We start from the raw sequence: 18,359 nt of genomic DNA, 5'->3' as shown, positions 1-18,359 counted from the left end.
TTTATATTTGCCCTGGCTCTGAGAAGCAGTGTTTTCCTCTGGGGTCTTCTAGAATGCCTCTCAGCTGCTGATCTTGGTGACCCTCACTTCATTTTTTGGCTCTTCTCCACATTGCTCTTCCTCAGTTTGATGAATCTCTTTCTGTTGGGTTTTAGATACATATCGACTTTTGCAAAACTTCCCAAGCCGTTCTCAGAGAAAGATTGACCAATGTAGGGTCGGGGGAAGGAGGTTTAGCTATTTTAGATGTTAGTAAACATGACTGCTTGTTGGGGCTTAACAGGAAATCATGAATAAAATCATTGGGATTTGATAAGGGATTTTTGCCTCAGACAATTAAAGATTTTTTTCCCATTACCTCCCTCCCCCGCCAAAAGAGTAGTGGATGAAGGTCATCAGGATAACATATTATCAGTCTCATACCCTTAAAATAGATAGAAGACAAAATCCTTAACTTTGCACTGCCCACGGGGCCTCTGTGAACTGTGTTTTCCATTCTGGCATCTTTTTAGCAGGCAATACTTTCCTTTAATACCTTCTACTTAATCCTCAATTTTCTTTTAAACATCAGATATTGGATAGGCTGAAACCTCATTTAAGCAGTAAAGAACTCTCGTGCTTTGTGGCTGGGACCAACCAAGGAGAGAAATATTTTTGGTACAGTGGCTGGGACCAACCAAGGAGAGAAATATTTTTGGTACAAAAGCATAATTCATTAAAAGAGGTAATGAAGGCGATTTAAACCTTCCACAAACACGTCTCCGGGTGAATAAAGCTCATCATTCTTAGTTCAGGGTCATGGCTGAATGAAATGTAGAAAAGCATAATTCATTAAAAGAGGTAATGAAGGCGATTTAAACCTTCCACAAACACGTCTCCAGGTGAATAAAGCTCATCATTCTTAGTTCAGGGTCATGGCTGAATGAAATGTAAAAAGAGAAGAAAGTAAAATCAACTGCACAAATGGATCAAAAATCTCAGTGGGGCTTAGTCAAGCCTGACAATTTAGAATTTGATAAACAAGCGGGGGCGGGGAAAGAGTTTCATTAATGTTATGAAAAAAACCCTCTGGAATATAGCACTGAATTTCCATGTTATTTTTTTGCATTCATGTGCACTTACATGGTCTTAGGGAAAAATCTGACTTGAGTAGAAATTTTGCTTATGTGATTACAGCTCAGGGGATTTCCCTCCCACACACTCGGGCAGGAGCACATATTGTATCATAAACCAGTGTGAATGATTTGGAAATTGGAGAAAAGTAATAGTGAGAGAGAACTGCAAAATTTGGGCATTTGTTGTTGCTAGTCAGCCAGCCGGAGCCCTGCAATGCATGTAGTCTGTAGGAGCTGAGATAACCAGCCATCTACTGGGTGGGTCTGGTACACATTTGTCCATTGACCCTGTAGCCCAGGGAGTTCAATCTGAAAATTAGCATATATTAACTGTTGAGAGAGGATTCTTAGATTATATTTCTTCCTGTGTTTCTTCAAAGAGAATTTAAACCGTATCTTAGACAATTAGATTCTTAATATAGAGTCTCATGGGAGGTCTCAGCTAGGAATCTGCAACTAAAACAGAGAAATCACAGTGATAAAGAGTGGAAGGGAACCCTAAAAGCACTCTATTACAACTCTCTGTCAGACATAAGGGAGCCCCATATGACATCCCTGCTGGGTGGACTTCCAACCGGAACGTTTGCCATGCCTGGTTGTTTACTACCACATGGAGCCCATCCTCTTGTTGAATAGCCTTGACTAGGAGGAATTCCTTTCCCAGACTGAGCCAAATTCTTGTGTTATGACTTTTATCTCACTTACTCTTGAGTGCTCTCTTTTGAGAGTGGCTGTAAGACAAGATGGACACTCTTTAGGAGAGCCCTGACCAGGGGGAAAGTTAGGGTGGGGTGTGTGGGTCAGGTGAGACACAGAGGAGGTGGCATGAGAAGACACAGGAGGTAACAGAAGTGTTTTATTACTCACAGAGCCACGAGAGAAGGGGTTGCCCACAGGGGTCCATGAGAGGTCTGGAGGTAGCAGCGAGGGACGTGGTATGATCCCTGGATGTTGCAGATTGGCTAGTTTAAAGAAAACATGCATAAAGAGGGACACTTATTTACATGACTCTGATGTTGGCTGTTAGGTTTTATCATGGTTGGCAGCTGTGGCATGTGTTGGGAGGCCATATCTCCAACAACCACATGGCGAGAGGAAGGTTTCACTAGGTCAAAGGTGTTGGGTACGAAGGTGATGGGTTTCAAGCAACTTAAGTCAGGCCTAAAAGTGGATACCAAGGCAATAACTATATTAAGTCAAGGTGTATTATAACTCCTTGATTATTCATCAAACTAGTTCCCACTCTTTTTAGGAAAAATACCCAATGCAGCTCTTCCACATGGCAGCCTTTGAGATATTACGTCTCACTCAGAGTCTTCTCTTCACCCAACTTTGTAGATTGCTCAACCCAAATGACAATATCCTAGTTTCGCTGATATTCAGGAAAGAAGAATGGAAATCTGATGGCAATTTCTCTCTCTCTGTCTCCCACATGCACCCTATTACTATTTTTTTCTTAGAGTAAGTTACAGACTTTCACACACTCCAATTGTGAGTTTCCCAAAAAGAGGGATATTCTGTTACAAAACCACAGGTGTTTATCAAAATCTGAAAATAAACATTGATATACTACTATTAGCTAATCTACAGACCTTATTTAAAATTTACTAATTGCGCCACTAATGCTTTTTATAGCAAAAGAAAAATTTGTTTTCTGGCCCGGGATCTAAATGTAATTATATATTGTTCTTAGCTGTCATGTCCTTTTGGTTTCTTTTAGCCTCAGTTCCTCAGTCTTTTTATTTTATTTTACTTTATTTTATTTTTTGCTTTTCATGACCTTGAACCTTTTGAAGAGTATAGGTCAGATATTTTGTAGCATGTCCCTCATTCTGTTCTGGATTTGCTGATTGTCCTCATAATTAAATTTGGGTTATGGGTTTTTGGCAGGAATATCACAGAAGTGATGCTGTGTCTTTCTCAGTGCCTCATATCAGGGGCACATGATGACAATTTGTCCTGTTACTAGTGATGTTGACTTTGATCACTTGGTTAAGGTGACATCTGACAGTTTTCTATGCCGAAAAGTTATTATCATTCCCTTTATGATTAATAAATATCTTGTGGGAGATACACTGGGACATTCTCAGCCAGGTGTGGCCCTGGAGAACCTGCGATTGACATGGCCTTTTCCATGTTTTCAGAGTCCAACAGACGCAGGGCGGTGAACAGAGGCTACATCACCATCTTGCTCAGGCTGCACCAGGACTGGCAGAGCCACGATACAGCTAATGCCTACGTGCTGATCCGTCAGGGGCTGCTGCTCTGCCTCCAGCACATCACGAGCCTCCGGTCTGGCAGGGAGGCCTTCCTTGCAGCCCAGGGCATGGAGATCCTCTTCAGCACCATGCAGGTAGTCAGCACCAGATTCCCTGTGCAGCTGGATGTCACCTGGATGATTCCTAAAGTCTGTCATGTAGGAATCATCCTGAACAGAGCTGGGAAAACCTCAATACATTTCTTGCTGTCCACAACGGGCAGCTGTTCTGAGTTCAAATCCCATTCACTCACTCATGCAATGATTCACTCATTTATTCATTATATATTTATTGCATACACACTATCAGAGGTGCAGCATGGTGTGGTGGTTAAGACTGCTAACTTTAACAATTAGAAGGACAATAAAGGAAGAAAGTGGTGATCTCAGTGTACACATCTAAGATAGGAAGACAGTGGAGAAAATACAAAGTGGAAGCCCAGGCATCCGAGGGGCTATGAGCCTGTACACGGGGTCTTAGAAGCTGTTCTTCAGCAGACCAATGAAGACCTCACTTGTTTAATTAAGCAAATTTACGACAAGCTTCCAGCCTCCAATTGCTGTTGAGCATGGAAGTAGGATGAGAGTGGAGGCAGAATCTGTACATGGTAGTGAGATTTCTCCAGCCCATATTATAATATCTATTGGTATTATATGAAAATGTAGCTCAGGCAGGGTCTGTGAGACTGTGCTGATACATAGGCCATGACACACTAAGGCTGTCACCTGGAAGCATGTGTAGAATGTATGCACGAAAAGTTCAGGGGGCTGGATTTTCCATTCCCACCACTCCCCCTTTAGCTTCCAGTCTTTTAAATAGTGTGTTCTCCTAGAGGAGATGTTATCAAGTTTATGTGCAAAGTCTGACATTTGACATTCTCCTGTTTTTGGAAAATGATCCTTTCAGATGGTAGATGTGCTATCCTGGGTTAGAATCAAGTGGCCTGCTATTCTCTTCTGGCAGAATCATAGGCAGTGTTGAGTAGCCTCCCAGACCTGGGCTGCGTGCTGTGAGCGCAGATGCCCTTGCAGCTGTGCTGGAGCTTGAGCTTCTGTAGCCCTCCTTCCATCCTGCTGGAGAAGGCATGGGGGTCACTGGATGGCCAGCTCAGGAACCTTGGGTCCGGTGATGTTATTTCATTCACTATTCCCAAATGATGATGATAATGATGATGGTGACGTTGCTGCTACTGCTGCTGCTGCTGCTGCTGCTGCTACCACTGCTGCTGAGGATGGTGATGACAATGATGGTGATGACAATGACAATGAAGCAGTAGCAGCAGCAGCAGAAGAAGAAGAGGACAGCTACTTGGTATTGAGCTCTTACTATGGCTCATGGCTGACTTAAACTCTGCAATTTTGACATTTTAAAAAGTTTTTGATGTAGCCTTTGTTATTATCCTCATTTTACAGATGAAGGAACTGAGGCACACAAATGTCAAGTAATTTGCCCAAGTACACAGAGCTGTTACATGTTGGAGCCAGGATCTGAATCTGGTAGTCTCCCCTGAGAGTCCCTGCTTTCGCTCACTGCTCCGGCAGTGCCGAGTTGAGCTCACACCAGAGTCACCTGGAGGGCTCATTAAAGCAAAGCTTGCTGAACCCCATCCTCAGAGTTTCTGATCTGGCAGGTCTGGCTGGAGTCTGAACATTTGTATTTCTGACAAGTTCCTAAGTGGTGCAGACACTGCTGGTCGGGGGATCACTCTTTGAAAACCACTGTCCTATACTGTTTTTACTGTTTATGATGTCATTACAAACCTGTTGGGCATGAGACTGATTGAGAAAGCTATTTTTGAGTCCTCCCCACAGCCTTTCCATCGTACTGTTCTCTGCCTTTCTGCTGGGGTTACTGCTTTCAGTGTCTCTCTCTTGGTGACCACACCTCTTTGTTTCCTGGGTCACCCATCCTTGCAAAGATTCTCTAAACATCTAAACATTCAAAGGCAGAGACTGTCCATAAGGCAGCAAGGAAGCAATGTGATATAATGGAATCTTGTTGGAGCTTTGCATGAGGAAGAAGGAAGGATGACAATTTGAATTTAAGGTTCTTAAAAAAGAAGAACCTTTACAAGGATGCCCTGAAACAGTATGAGATAGTTCTCAATTTGGAGAAATAGATAATCACAGAAGGAACAAACCTGTGTGAAATAATCAGATAAAGGGACCGCTCTTGGAACTACAATAGCTTAAGAGACCTAAACAGTTGCTAAAATTTGTGGTTTTCAAACTTGAGCATACGTCAGAATCACCTGGAGAGCTTGTTAAAGCACAGATTGCTAGACCCCACCCCCAGAGTTTCTAATTCAGTCAGTCTGAAGTCTGAGGTAAGACACTAGATTCTGCATTTCTAGCAAATTTTCAGGTAATGCTGATGCTGCTGGTCTGGGTGCCTCACTTTGAGAACCACTAGAACAAGCAGTGATACAGCCTTTTAAAAGTCACAGCTCCCATTATTTGCTCAGAAAGAGTGGCAGGCCGACCCTTGATATATCAGGACCTTCTCTGTGCAACAGGGCCAGTTACTGCAGCATTGCAGGTCTGTAGAAGGAAGAAATGAATCCTAAAGGGAATGTTACCAACTTGGAATCAGGAGCTAGATACCCTGGAGGCCAGATGGGCCTGAGATCACTTACTATTTGTTCAGTGAAGGTTTCTGAGCTCTTGCTTTGTTAAAGGTATTGGGGCTAGGTTATGTAGGGGGTTCAAAGATCAAGGTGATGAAAAGCCCATCTTCCTCAGGAAACTATAGTGGAAGGCAGAGTAGGAGAATGGCAAAGGCCCTCAGGTAAGGGGGTAGGGTGGGAGGCGGGGCCCGCTTAAGGAACAGAGAAGCCGGCATGGCAGAGACATGGTGAGCCATGGGAGGAAGGTGTGAGTTGAATTTGAGACACAGGCAGGGATGGAGCATTTGGAGCTTCCTGAACCATGATAAGAAATTTGGTTTTATTTCCACCAGATTTTAAGCAGGTACAATGAAGGGGGAAGGAAAGCATGAGATAGAGAGATGGGCGTGGGGGTGCAGATCACATAGAGCTTCTAGGCCGTGAAAAGGAATTCAGATTGTATTTCTATCGGATTTGATGCAGGGAAGTGACCTGCGTCACGATTTATGCTTTATATTTTTTCACTTAAAATTTTGAAATTAATTGTAGTAAAATGCATATAATGTAACAGTCACCATCTTAACTCTTTGTACGTGTGCAGTCCAGTAGTGTTAAGTACACTGCCGTACAACCATCACCACCATCCATCTCCAGAACTCTTTTCATCTTGAAAAACTGAAACTCTATGCCCATTAAACTGATTTATGCTTTTAAGGGACCATTCTGGCTGCCACTGGAGAGGAGATTATCAGAGCACACAATGGGGAGGAGGGAGCGTTAGGAGGATAGGAGGAGGAGTTAGACTGTTTGTGGGAGCTCAGGCGGGGGACGCGGATGGCTTTGACTAATTAGAAGTAGAACTAGATCTTAAACCCGGGACTTCTGACTCTTAGTAAGAATCCTTATCCACTAAAATGTCTCACTTTGTTATTATGAGGATTATTTCTAGGACTCTGCGTGGGAGCTCAGGCGGGGGACGCGGATGGCTTTGACTAATTAGAAGTAGAACTAGATCTTAAGCCCGGGACTTCTGACTCTTAGTAAGAATCCTTATCCACTAAAATGTCTCACTTTGTTATTATGAGGATTATTTCTAGGACTCTGCCCTGAGAAGCAGTGGACTCCTAGGATCCACTTGCAGATTCTTACTAGATTTTATGAACTTTACGATGCCTCCTGAGATCCCACTAGCTAGCGCATCCCAGGTCCTTATTATTGGGTGTTCTGCCTACTTTAACTCGTTTAATTCACACACAACCTTGTGAGACAGGTCCTGTTACTATTGCCGCTTTACAGACGGGGAAACTGTGGCACAGAGAGGTGTCTCTAGTTGCCAGGGTTACGCGGTTAGTAATCATCAGCCCAGGATGTGAATTCACGTAGTCTGGCTCCAGAATCTGAGCTATTTGCTGTTACTTTATTTTGCCTATGTATCATGGAAGCAGGATATTTACTATCTCAAAGCTAACTCAACAATGTTCACTGTGACAAAGCACTGAATGTTTTATCATATTTCATATTTCATCATTCCTTCCAAATGGCAGGTGTATCATTGGGAGTGATGGGAAAAGGGAGCCTAAAAATCTCACCTCTGTCCCCAGTGCTGAGACATTTGTCTGCAGAGATCCTATCTCTTGGAGTCTTGCCATCTTATGATATACAGCACAGGTGCCAACCCTGCACATGTAGGAGCCCGAGAGTGTGGGATGCTTTACATTGTGCTTCCCGGGCACCTCATTTACCTCACCTCAGTCCAAGCCCTATGCAGCACCTATCCATTAGCACTAGGGACATGTTGACAAATGGATCTAGAGATTTCTGTTACCTTGGAACCAAGGATCATTTTTAAATTCATAAGTATTTCCCCCAGAGTGTAGCAGACACTTATTGTAGCATTATCCCTAATGCCTTGGTTTCTGTAGATCTTAATACCCCCGTTCATCCCCCAAATGCAGTTCATGGTGTCGTCCAACCTCTCAGGACACTTGGGCTTGTCTTCATCCTTTCACTCCCTTTCCCCCTGAACCATCCCAGCAAAGTAAAAAATATTACCCTCTTTATCACCATCAAAGACAATCTCAGACATACCTGGGTTCCAAAATGATTTTTTGGCATTTTTGACTGAGTTTTCTGGCTTGGACTTGGCTCTATTTCTGCCAAGGTTGGAGCTCAAAACATTTCCTCTGGTCGGCCATATACTTCACTGTCTCTTTTCCTCCTCTACACTCAGTTTTCTCTTTTTCCAGTACTAACAACTTTTCACTAAACACAAGGCCATTTGAACAGGGCAAGGGATGAAATAGTTTGAACTAATTCATTCTCCACTGAGTGTTTCCTACTGTGTGTACTGAGGCTGTTGGTTCAGGACACCTGGTTGGTACCACTTGAGCACACTGGGAGATAGCATTTTTGATTGTATTAAGACATTTCTGTTTTGAAAGTTGGCTTACTTGTATTTTGAAGTCATGTGAGTAGCTTGAATTCATGGCTAAATTTTTATTAAAATCTTTCTTGTCCATCTTCTTTCCTGTGGAGCTACCTAGAATGTGTGCCTGGAGGTACGTAGTGTGGCAGCATCATAGACATTCACGCTGCCCTGTGGTGGGGACCCAGCATCCACCACATCTACTGCTATGGCTTATTGGGCTCAGAGCTTGCTGCACCCTTTAGGAATAGCACATTGGAGCTCACATCAGGCTACTTTCTGCACCAAGTTCGTAGGCAAAACATTTACTAAAAAACTGAAGAAAATGGTTGTTTTTGCCAAAGAGGTATCAACCTATACCCAACTCTCTCTCAATTTAGCAAGCTTGTTCTTATATTTTTCACAGTGTTTTCAAAGAGGGGTCTTGTCATGTTCCATCTGTATCAAAATGTTACATCTGCAAATCCAATTTTTCTTTGCTTTAGGCAGATGCCAAGAGGGATCAACACTGTATGTAGGCTTTGAGAAGAGGCATGTTATTTAACTTAGGTACTTGAGAGTCACGTAGTCTTTTCTTCTGATTTCATGTTACCTTTCTCCTTTACATTTTCTCTGCAGATAATAGTTGAAAGAGAGCAGCAAGACTTCCATTACTTCAGCTACTCATTCCTTAACTTAGGCCACAATTCACAATGACAAGTGGATGGCTGAAGGGAGATGCTCACATCTTCTTCCCCCAGCTATCCTGGACAACATCTTGAGTATCCTTGAAAGAAGTTTAAGTCTATTTTCAGATTAAATTAATTCCAATAACATATGAGCTACGAAGGAGAAGTAAAAATGCAGGTTGTACATTAGAAAGTTCAAATTTGACCGTTCACTGTCCATCTAGGTTATGTGCAATTCATTAATTGAAATACTGTTACAGCAAGGGAACTGTACCTAAACATCAGTGTCTGATACCATCTTGCCTTTGCTCAGAGCTGCCTGGATGACAAGAGCATGGAGCCCATCACCTCTGCCGTGCTTCAGATCCTGAGGCAATGCTACCCTAAGAGTCCACTTCCCCTGGCCACAGCCAGCAGTGCTTATGCCTTCCCGGTCCCTGGGAGCATCACCTCTGAGCCTCCACATGTTCTAACTGAAGGTAAATAAGTGGGTAACTATGAGCTTTAAGATGAATTTTTGCATTTTGGAAATAAGTCCAAGGAACATGGGTGAAAGTAGAACCTGTCGTTTTATGGGTCAACCATGATTATCTCATAAGGTAATTAGAGATATGTATGAAAGGGCAGTTTTTTTCATAAGCAGCCTGAACAAATACCAAGCTCACTTATTTTTTCCTTAGTTATTAGCTGTTGCTGCTTTGCCTGGTAGCTATCAAATGCCTGTACAATCATCTCAGCTAATTAAAAAAAAATCTATTCACAGTCCCATGATCGAGTCTCTCCACTGTACTGACTGGTTGTGAAATTAATTTTCCCTAAGGATGAAATTGAAGTAAAACACTTGCTATTTACAATCCCATGCTAGTCATATTGGAATGTTGGAAAGTATGATTATTTAATCTCCAGGAAGATCTTACTGTCAAAAGATTCTAGTGCTTTTCAACCCCATCTTCCTACCATGGAACAGATTTTCCGTAGGCATAATTTCGTGAAAATGGCACTGAGTGCTTTCTATGGACTTTAGTTTTAAATAAGTTCGTTCATTTAAAAATTATAAACTCAATCAAGGTGTTATCTAAGTTATAACAAATTTTATATGTATGCAGTCTCTAAACTTTGGCAATGTTTGTTGCATAAATACCTCTAACTTGGGTGGGAGCATGCTGAGTGGTATTCATGTGCCATTTTGTTCTGCACTTATTTTGCACTTAATGTGAGACATCAATTTCGACTTCATGATACAGCGCTCCCATGTGTCCATGTGCACACCATTGACATGCAGCAGTAAGCATTAGAACGTGATGAGATATTGTGCACTTAGTAATGGGCCCTTACGAGAGAAAGAAGTACTGACTGCTGTGTGGTGGAAGTCTGAATCCCAGGGAAAGGGGGAACCCTCACTCATTTCACCTGCTTTTTTTCCCCACCCAGAGGATTTTGAAGATGATGGTGATGAAAAGGTGGACAAAGATTCAGATTCTGAAGATGTGAAAGAGGAGGTGGGTACAACCAGCCCTTGTTTCTAATTACCTCCATATTCACATCATACAAACGAAAAGATCGCTTCCCATGTTTGCCCAAGACCAGTGTAAATTTTAGGGACTTGCTTTAGTACCACCACTCCAGTGACTGTGATGCTTAATAAATGACAGCTACTGTTATTAATTTCCAGGTTGTTGTTTTTATCTTGGTAGTCTAGTACAATGTCTCCTTGTAAAGTCAGGGGCTATCCATTATCAAGACACTATTACTCCATCAGGATGAGCCTTAGGTAGACACTTAATGCTTAGAGTTGGTATATTTAATAAGTGTGCGTGAGACTATGGCAAGATTTTCCAGGAAACTTTCTAGTAGATCTCACGTATCCTCATAAATCACTCTTCTTGTCTGCCCACTCTGCATAGGGCTGCTGCAGTGCACATTTCCATTTACATCAGAGTCTGTGTCAATTGTTCTCCCTAAATTTGCATGGTGCACAGCCTGACTAGCAGGGAAGTGTTGCTTCTTGATCCCTATCCCATAATGGCCTATGCTATGGAGCAGAGGTCATCAGGTAGTAATCATTTTAGGTTTTGTGGTCCATACAGTCATTGTCATCATCACAACTACTCAGCTTTGCTTTTGTGGCACAAAAACAGTCATAGACAATATATAAATTGATGGGCATGGCTGAGTTCCAATAAAACTTTATTTAAGAAAACAGGAAGTGAGACCCAGTTTACTGATTGTTTTTCTACAACAGGGTTTCTAAACTTTGACAGTATTGGCACTTTGACTGGATACTTCTTAGCTGTGAGTGACTGTCCTGTGCATCGTAATGTATTTAGCAGCATCCCTGACCTCTACCCACTAGATACCAGTAGCACTCACCCTTTGCACCCAAGTTATGAACTAAAAATGTCTCTAGGAATTGCCAAAATCACTCCTAGTTGAGGACCACTGCTCTAGAATAATAATTTATCTATGAATTATAATTCTGTTTTCATTTCTGTTGGTGGACATGGATTCGGATAAATTCATTCAAATTATGGCTCCTTAATTTTGTCATCTGTAAAAAGTCTCAGAAATAAATGCTACTTTTTGTGACATTCCTGGGGATAAAACCAAGAATTTGAAAAAGGCTTCCTTCCTTCTTTTTCCTCTCCTATATAGGAGGAGACTTTTGAGTTCCATATTATGATAATCACTCACCTTGTTGATGGTAGTAGCAGACATATAGGAACTACCACTTAGCTACACCTCTAGGTTTAGACTGCTATTGACAGTCTAGTGTTCTCAGAGTTTCGTTGATAAATAGAATCATTTTTGAAGTCATCGGTAGCAAATTGGTTCTCTGCCATGGCTTGGTGGTGGAGGCTTATGGAGTACGTGTTGAATTATTTGAATAATGCTGTGCTGCTGCAGTCATTCGTCAATGCCACTTTCCCTCCCCTCTTGCCTGCTGTTTGATAACTGAATGTCTGGTGCAGAGTGTCAGTCGCCTCTTGTATCTGATGCAGAGGGACAAGGTGCATGACAGTGCTTGACTTCACACAGCATGGGAGGGAGGGCTTTCAGATACTCTCCTTAGTCCTAACTCTGCAGAGGATGCTGGCATGAGGTGTGGTGGAACCTAACAAATAAACAAACCCAGCTGGGAAAGAAGCTCAAGACAAATTGGCAAGGGCCTGGAAGCATTCATCAACAGCTTTCAAGCCAAGGAGAAGATGAAAAGTCAGTGTGTGAGCATGACTCGTAAAGAAACAGAGGAACATTAGAATCAGGGTTTGGTTACAGGGTACAACAAAAGCAGGGGAACTGGTGCTCCAGCAAACTGGTTTTTACTTGGTGTTCCCAGAGATGTGGGCAAGAAGCCAGGCATATTTCACTTCCGGTCACAGAACTGAGCCAGACCTTTAACCTGTGGCCTTCTCATTTGAAAATTTTAGCTAATAATTGGGACCAGCCTCTTAGGAAGAATGACTAAAGGTAACTTTTATCTGCACAGGGTCTGGAAAGTGAAAAATCAGGTGCTGTGCCTTGATTGAAAACTGTCAAGGTCAACATAAGAATAGAAATTCACAACAAATACAGCCTAGATGTTGGTCATGTTTTTTTCTTCACGCAGACGAACACTAGATTTGGACAAACTCTGAAGAACAGGGGGATGGACAGAGTGAATTTAAGACCTTCCTTCCTTTCTCCCTTCCTCCCTTCCTTTCCTCCTTCTATTCCCTCCTTTTTAATTTTTTATTTCTTTCAGGTATTTTCTTGGGTATGATCCGAACAGGGGGATGGACAGAGTGAATTTAAGACCTTCCTTCCTTTCTCCCTTCCTCCCTTCCTCCCTTCCTTTCCTCCTTCTATTCCCTCCTTTTTAATTTTTTATTTCTTTCAAGTATTTTCTTGGGTATGATCTGTATACAGGGCAGCATGCTAAGTTCTTGGGGATGGTGATACGACACAAAAACAAGTGAAGCATAGTTTTTATCTTGAGAGTTCACAGATTAGTGAACATAGTGATTGTTCCTACTAGAGTACAAATCATCACCACCAAAGGGGCAGTGAACTCAAGTCCGAGGTAGGGAAAAGTCAATATCTAAGAGGTCCAATCTAAGGAGCAAGTGCCAGAAAGCATTTTCTGGATTAGGTAGATATCAGAATCCTAGATGGTGAAGGATTGTCTGGATTGTTGTGAGGACACAGAGAAGGTCCATCCCTAGATAAGTATGATTATATCTATAAGAAATACAGAAAGATGTGAGAACCCAACTAAGTGCCTGCGAATTCAGAGTCCAAGCTCCAGACCTCTGAAGACCAGAAATTGTCTCTGTCCCTGCTGTTCAACTTTGCTGTTGTACTGAGAAAGCAGCTATTGATGACATATAAATGAGTGAATGTGGGTGTACTTCAATAAAACTTTATTTGCAAAGACAGGCAGTGTGCCCTAGTTTGCTAACCCTTGCTCTAAGGCTAAGTGGGCCACCCAGTCACACATAGAATGAATTAGGTTTCAGCTCATGGATTATATGACACTCTTCACTCCAAGGACACTGGTTGGAGCACAACCTTACTCACTGGTGGGGACACTCTTCCCAATGGTCTGCCAGGTTGTGTTTCCATTGGTACCACCCTGGGGCATGGCTGAGGCTGCAGTGAGGGGCTGGAGACAAGCAAGAACTGACAGATGAAGCTGCAAAGGACAAAAGTGATGGGTTCTCCAGTACCAGGCTATGGAGTTTGGCATGGTAGGCATTGTATCTGAAAATACCATTAAATCAAACTCATTGGTTTTACTTTTCTTTAATTTGAAATTTAGAGGATAATTACAGAAGATAGATGGAATACACATTTTCTTTTTTCCCTAGATCAGGAATATAAGCATTTATTTTCCACATTTATTTGATTTAGGCCTTCAGGCTGCCAAGATTTTTTTTTTTTAAAAACTAACCAAATATACTTCTATAACATATGGTAGATTTTTATCCTCTATTTTAATAGGAAAACATGGTCTAGCATATGAAAGATGAAGAGACTGAACTGGTTGATTCCTAGTGTCTTTTCTCTGTAATACTCTATTACCTTTGGAAAACACACAAATGTTCAGAGGAGACTCACCATCGCCATTAAACTATTATGAAGTTATGCTATTGAAGAAAAAATAAAGGGTTTGAGATTATCCATCCCAATGAAGAAAAGACAGGTGGTGACTTGGTGAACTTTTAAATGTACAAAGGGATAAAGCTGCTGTAGTCATTCATCAATGCCACTTTCCCTCCCCTCTTGCAGGACAACACAAACTTCACCCCAGGTCCCATAAAGATTGATATAATCTCTCTCCTGATCCCTTCTTAAATCTCATCTCCTACAATCTTCTTCTTATTTTCTATAGTTCAGCCACCTTCTTTCTGTATGCAAATTTAAGCTGCTCCTTCTGTTAGTAATTCCTTTCCCTGAGTCTTTGCTCAGTTAAAGTGTTACCTCCTTAGTGAGGCCTTTATGGGTCCCCCAATCTAAACAGCCTCCCATGGCCCAGTCTCAGTCACAGGCTTGTCACCCCCTTTCTTCATCTCCAGGTCATTTACAGCTGCTGGAAATGATCTTATTCATTTGTTTGCTTTACCATTTGCTGTCTTCCATCTTTTACTAGAAGGCAAATTCCATGGGAGCATGGACCTTTGTTCCATTATCACTGAATCTTCAGTACCTACAAGAGTACCTGCTCATAATAGTTGCTCATTAAATGTTTATGAAAAGAGTGAAGAACCTAAATGGCAAATAAGACAGATGAATAAGAGCAATAATTACAATCCTGTTGAAGATAGTGGTGGTGAGACAATTTCTCTTATATCGTGCTTTATTTTTACATAGTTCATTTCATTTTATATAAATTATTATTTATTTCTGATAATGACTGATAAATATTGATATAAATGCTGAGAAAAGTTGTATGTATTTTTTATTTTCATTAAAAAAAAACAATCCAACACATTCAATTCTTCACTGGATAGGCTAGTGCTGTAATTTGGAGGCAAGAAAGATTCTGAAGATTCTGTCCTAAGATTCTGAAGAAGCACACATGTATCTTGTCTTGATGCTTCTCAGGGTGGATTTCCTGATCGTAAGCTGTTCTATGAATATTCCATTGCAGGATGATGACTTGGAAACAGACATGGACAAGCTGAGTTCCAAACCTGGTCCTGACCGACCTGAAGAGGAACTGGTGCAGTATGAGGCAATGTGTCTTGAGCTCTCTTGCAGCTTTGAGGTAGGACATACGTCATACTTCTGCTTCTTGGTGGTGCACAATGGTTTCTTTGTAGAACATGGTAGGACAAACAGGCATGTCTAGATGCAAAACATTGCTCATCATTAGCTATCTGCTTCTGGAATCTTTCTGAGATAAAAGCAGAAGCTTAAGCAAAAATGTGAAAAAGGTGGCCAAGCTGGGATGCATGCAAGGGCCTTGCAATCTGACACCCTCCCCCTAGGATAGAAATAGAACAAAGGCACACATCACTACCTATATGCCCTTCTCCCAGGCACTGAAAAAAGCACATGAAAACTTATAATGATTTAACTGTTCTGTGCCTAAGTGGGAAAATTGTCCTAGATGGCTTTCTAAAGGTGGCCATCCTGATTCCAGGCTTTCTTGGTCAGTAGAAACAAATTGGGAATCTTAGACCTGTGATGTTAGTCCAATACCTAGTTGCTGCTATCAATATTTTAGACTTGCTTTTTGAGTTCAGTTATTTTCTATGGCTCTTAATAAATCATGAATTTGGCTACATCTAAGGGTACAAGCGAAGTCACATGTAGAGAAGGGAGTTAATCTATTCTATTTCACTCCAGAAAGCAGAAAATCAGTGGTACAAGTTTTAGGGAAGGAACTTTCAGCTCAGTGTAAGGAAGAAGTTTCTTAAGTAATCAGAATTGTCTTTAAATGAAAGGCACTGCTTTGGGGTGCAGTGAAAGGCATCACCTTGAGTTGCAATAAGTTCCCCTAAAATCAGGTTGTTCAACCTGACTGTAACTTAGTGGGGGTGCTGCAGAAGACATTCATGTACTGTATACAATTGTACTAGACCCACCAAAATTTCCTTCCAAATTTGTTTCTATGATTCTGTCATTTATTTGACTCTTGAAGGTTAGACTTCCTTGGTTGACCTTGGGAAAGCTTCCCAATTCATAGGATTTATGCTCAGCTCTGTGCCCAGAGAGTAAGGACAGGGATCAAATTGTATTCTCTACCTGGAAGGAAACACTGACATATTCTTTTCCACTTTAAACCTGAAGGAACTGGAGTCCAAATTTGGAGATGATTTGAACTTGACTCAATATGTCAATCATCACCACATTCCAACTGCTGCCTCATCAGAGCAGCATTGCTTGAATAAGGACCGAAGCTCCTGGGGCCAAGAAAGAGAAGACACAGTCCAGACTTCCCTTCTGAGCATGGTGAAGATGGGGAGGTCCATGGCACATCTAGCCTCCAAAAAAAGGCCTGTAATGAACTCATACCAAAATGTACAGTCCAACGGTCTTGGGATAGATTCTTTTGAAAAAAAACTTTGTGACATTCAGGCTTCCCTGAAAGAGGATGCTTGGGATATAGATGTGATTTCCTGCCCGAGGATGAATCCCTCCTTCTCCAGTTCCACTGGGCCAAGAGAAACTGTCGAAGTAATAGATAAGCTTCTGCAGACACATCCCAAGCACATCCCTTTCCATGATCCCTATCTCTATATGTCCAAAGCCAGAAGAACCAAATCTGTGGTGGACTTCGAGATGATGGCATTTCCTGATTTCTGGGGACACTGCCCACCTCCCTCTGCCCAGTCCATGTTGGAACGCAAACGTGGAATCCAAAGGTGATGGGAATTACTGACTAGGGAGCTGTATTTTTTCTCTCCTTTAATATTTTTATAGGTGGAATGGTTTGTACAGATAATTCTGCTATGTGTAGGAAAGCGAGCATCAGTCAGGAGCATGTTAAAGCCCTTTGGGAAACTTTTGACAAACACACAAGCTTGCCTTCTTACTAGGATATTTCAGAATCAAATGTGGGTAGTGATAGGCATGCATTTCCTGAAAATTAATTCCTTGGATGATTCTAATACAACTTCTTCCCCATATCCATTGCAAACCACTACAACAGGGAAAGATTATCTAGTTTTTCCAAATATTGGGATCATTCCTCAAAGGAAGGTTCTCATCAAAATCAAGAGCTAATGATTTGTGTTCTCCTTTCTTGTTTACTAAAAATTAATATCTGATCTTCTGCTAATAGAGAGGAGGTGATGTACCTCCATTCCACAGTCCCACCTGATAGGCTCTGGTTTGGTCTCAAGAATAGTTTTGCTGCATCACTGAGGAGGGAATGGAAAAGACACATTGTCCAGGGCATAAACACTGGTTGAGAGATTATTCCCAGAATGCAGTAAAGGGAGCTTTTCCTTTAGTCCAGCATAGTAAGATTAGAATGAAAAACTGCTAAATCCAAGGAAAAAAATTTTTCCCTGGAAAAAAAATGAGTATGTATATACTAAGTTAATGGAGCAAAGTGTGCAGACCATAAAGTTTCATTAACTTATTTTCCATTTCATCAGCAAAATGTTTTCCTGATGGTGGATCCCAAGAGCTGCTCCCACTTGGGCTTCTGGCTGACATCTCTAATCTCACTCCTGTATATTATCTTTCATGCTCAAGTTCCAGAGAGGCACACCACAGGGGCTGGTCTAGTCCTATCTTACTCATGGATAGAACATCCTCTCTCTGAGTCAAGACCTTGTGTGTTTGCTCTGCCCCCAACCCTTCTCCTATTCCATCCAAGTGATCTGGATTGGAAATTCAAAGAGAGAATCGGAAAGACCTCCTGAGCTTCTTTCCTCCTTCTTACCTAAATATCCCAGATATTGGTATATCTCAAACAGAAGATTGACCTCAGCATTTTGGGGCAGACAGAGCCCAAGGAATATAAACAGCACGAAAGCACAAAGGCAGCCCCCCAAACCTTGAGGATGCTAATAGTTCATAGTTCTAAAGTCTCTTTCAAAACAGTTTCAGTGCAAAGGACCCTCATGTTCACTCATCCAGACAAGCTCCAAAGTCCCCTAGCCCAAATGTTCTTGACAAGACTCCCCTTCAAGCCAAGAATCCCTTAACTGAAATCTGACATCACTGCTTCCTACCTTTCTACTGCTCAGTGTAGTTTTATTTCTTGATAAAGAAGAGAAGGAAAGAGGGGCAGTGTTGTTTATACCCTTTGAGCTCAAAGTTGGGGCATTACTAAATTTCCCTTTTTTTTTT

The 18,359-nt window shown here is 41.7% G+C and overlaps 1 protein-coding gene across 1 annotated transcript in view; it reads left to right on the top strand.

Annotated features, from left to right (window-relative positions):
• Window positions 1-3,265: 3,265 nt before the first annotated feature.
• Window positions 3,266-18,359, top strand: part of AGBL1 (ATP/GTP binding protein-like 1) — a 56,869-nt gene continuing 41,775 nt past the window's right edge. Inside the window, exons 1-5 of the mRNA XM_008591182.1 lie at window positions 3,266-3,468; window positions 9,385-9,550; window positions 10,503-10,570; window positions 15,202-15,318; window positions 16,347-16,921. Coding sequence (XP_008589404.1) covers window positions 3,442-3,468; window positions 9,385-9,550; window positions 10,503-10,570; window positions 15,202-15,318; window positions 16,347-16,921 — 953 coding nt within the window. The 5' untranslated portion in view covers window positions 3,266-3,441. The remainder of the gene's footprint in view (window positions 3,469-9,384; window positions 9,551-10,502; window positions 10,571-15,201; window positions 15,319-16,346; window positions 16,922-18,359) is intronic.

The sequence above is a fragment of the Galeopterus variegatus genome, unplaced genomic scaffold (genome assembly GCF_000696425.1).
Source record: "Galeopterus variegatus unplaced genomic scaffold, G_variegatus-3.0.2 Scaffold6732, whole genome shotgun sequence".
NCBI lineage: Eukaryota > Metazoa > Chordata > Mammalia > Dermoptera > Cynocephalidae > Galeopterus > Galeopterus variegatus.
The sequence above is the reverse complement of the archived record's forward strand: the minus strand, read 5'-3'. Positions and strand labels throughout refer to the sequence as shown.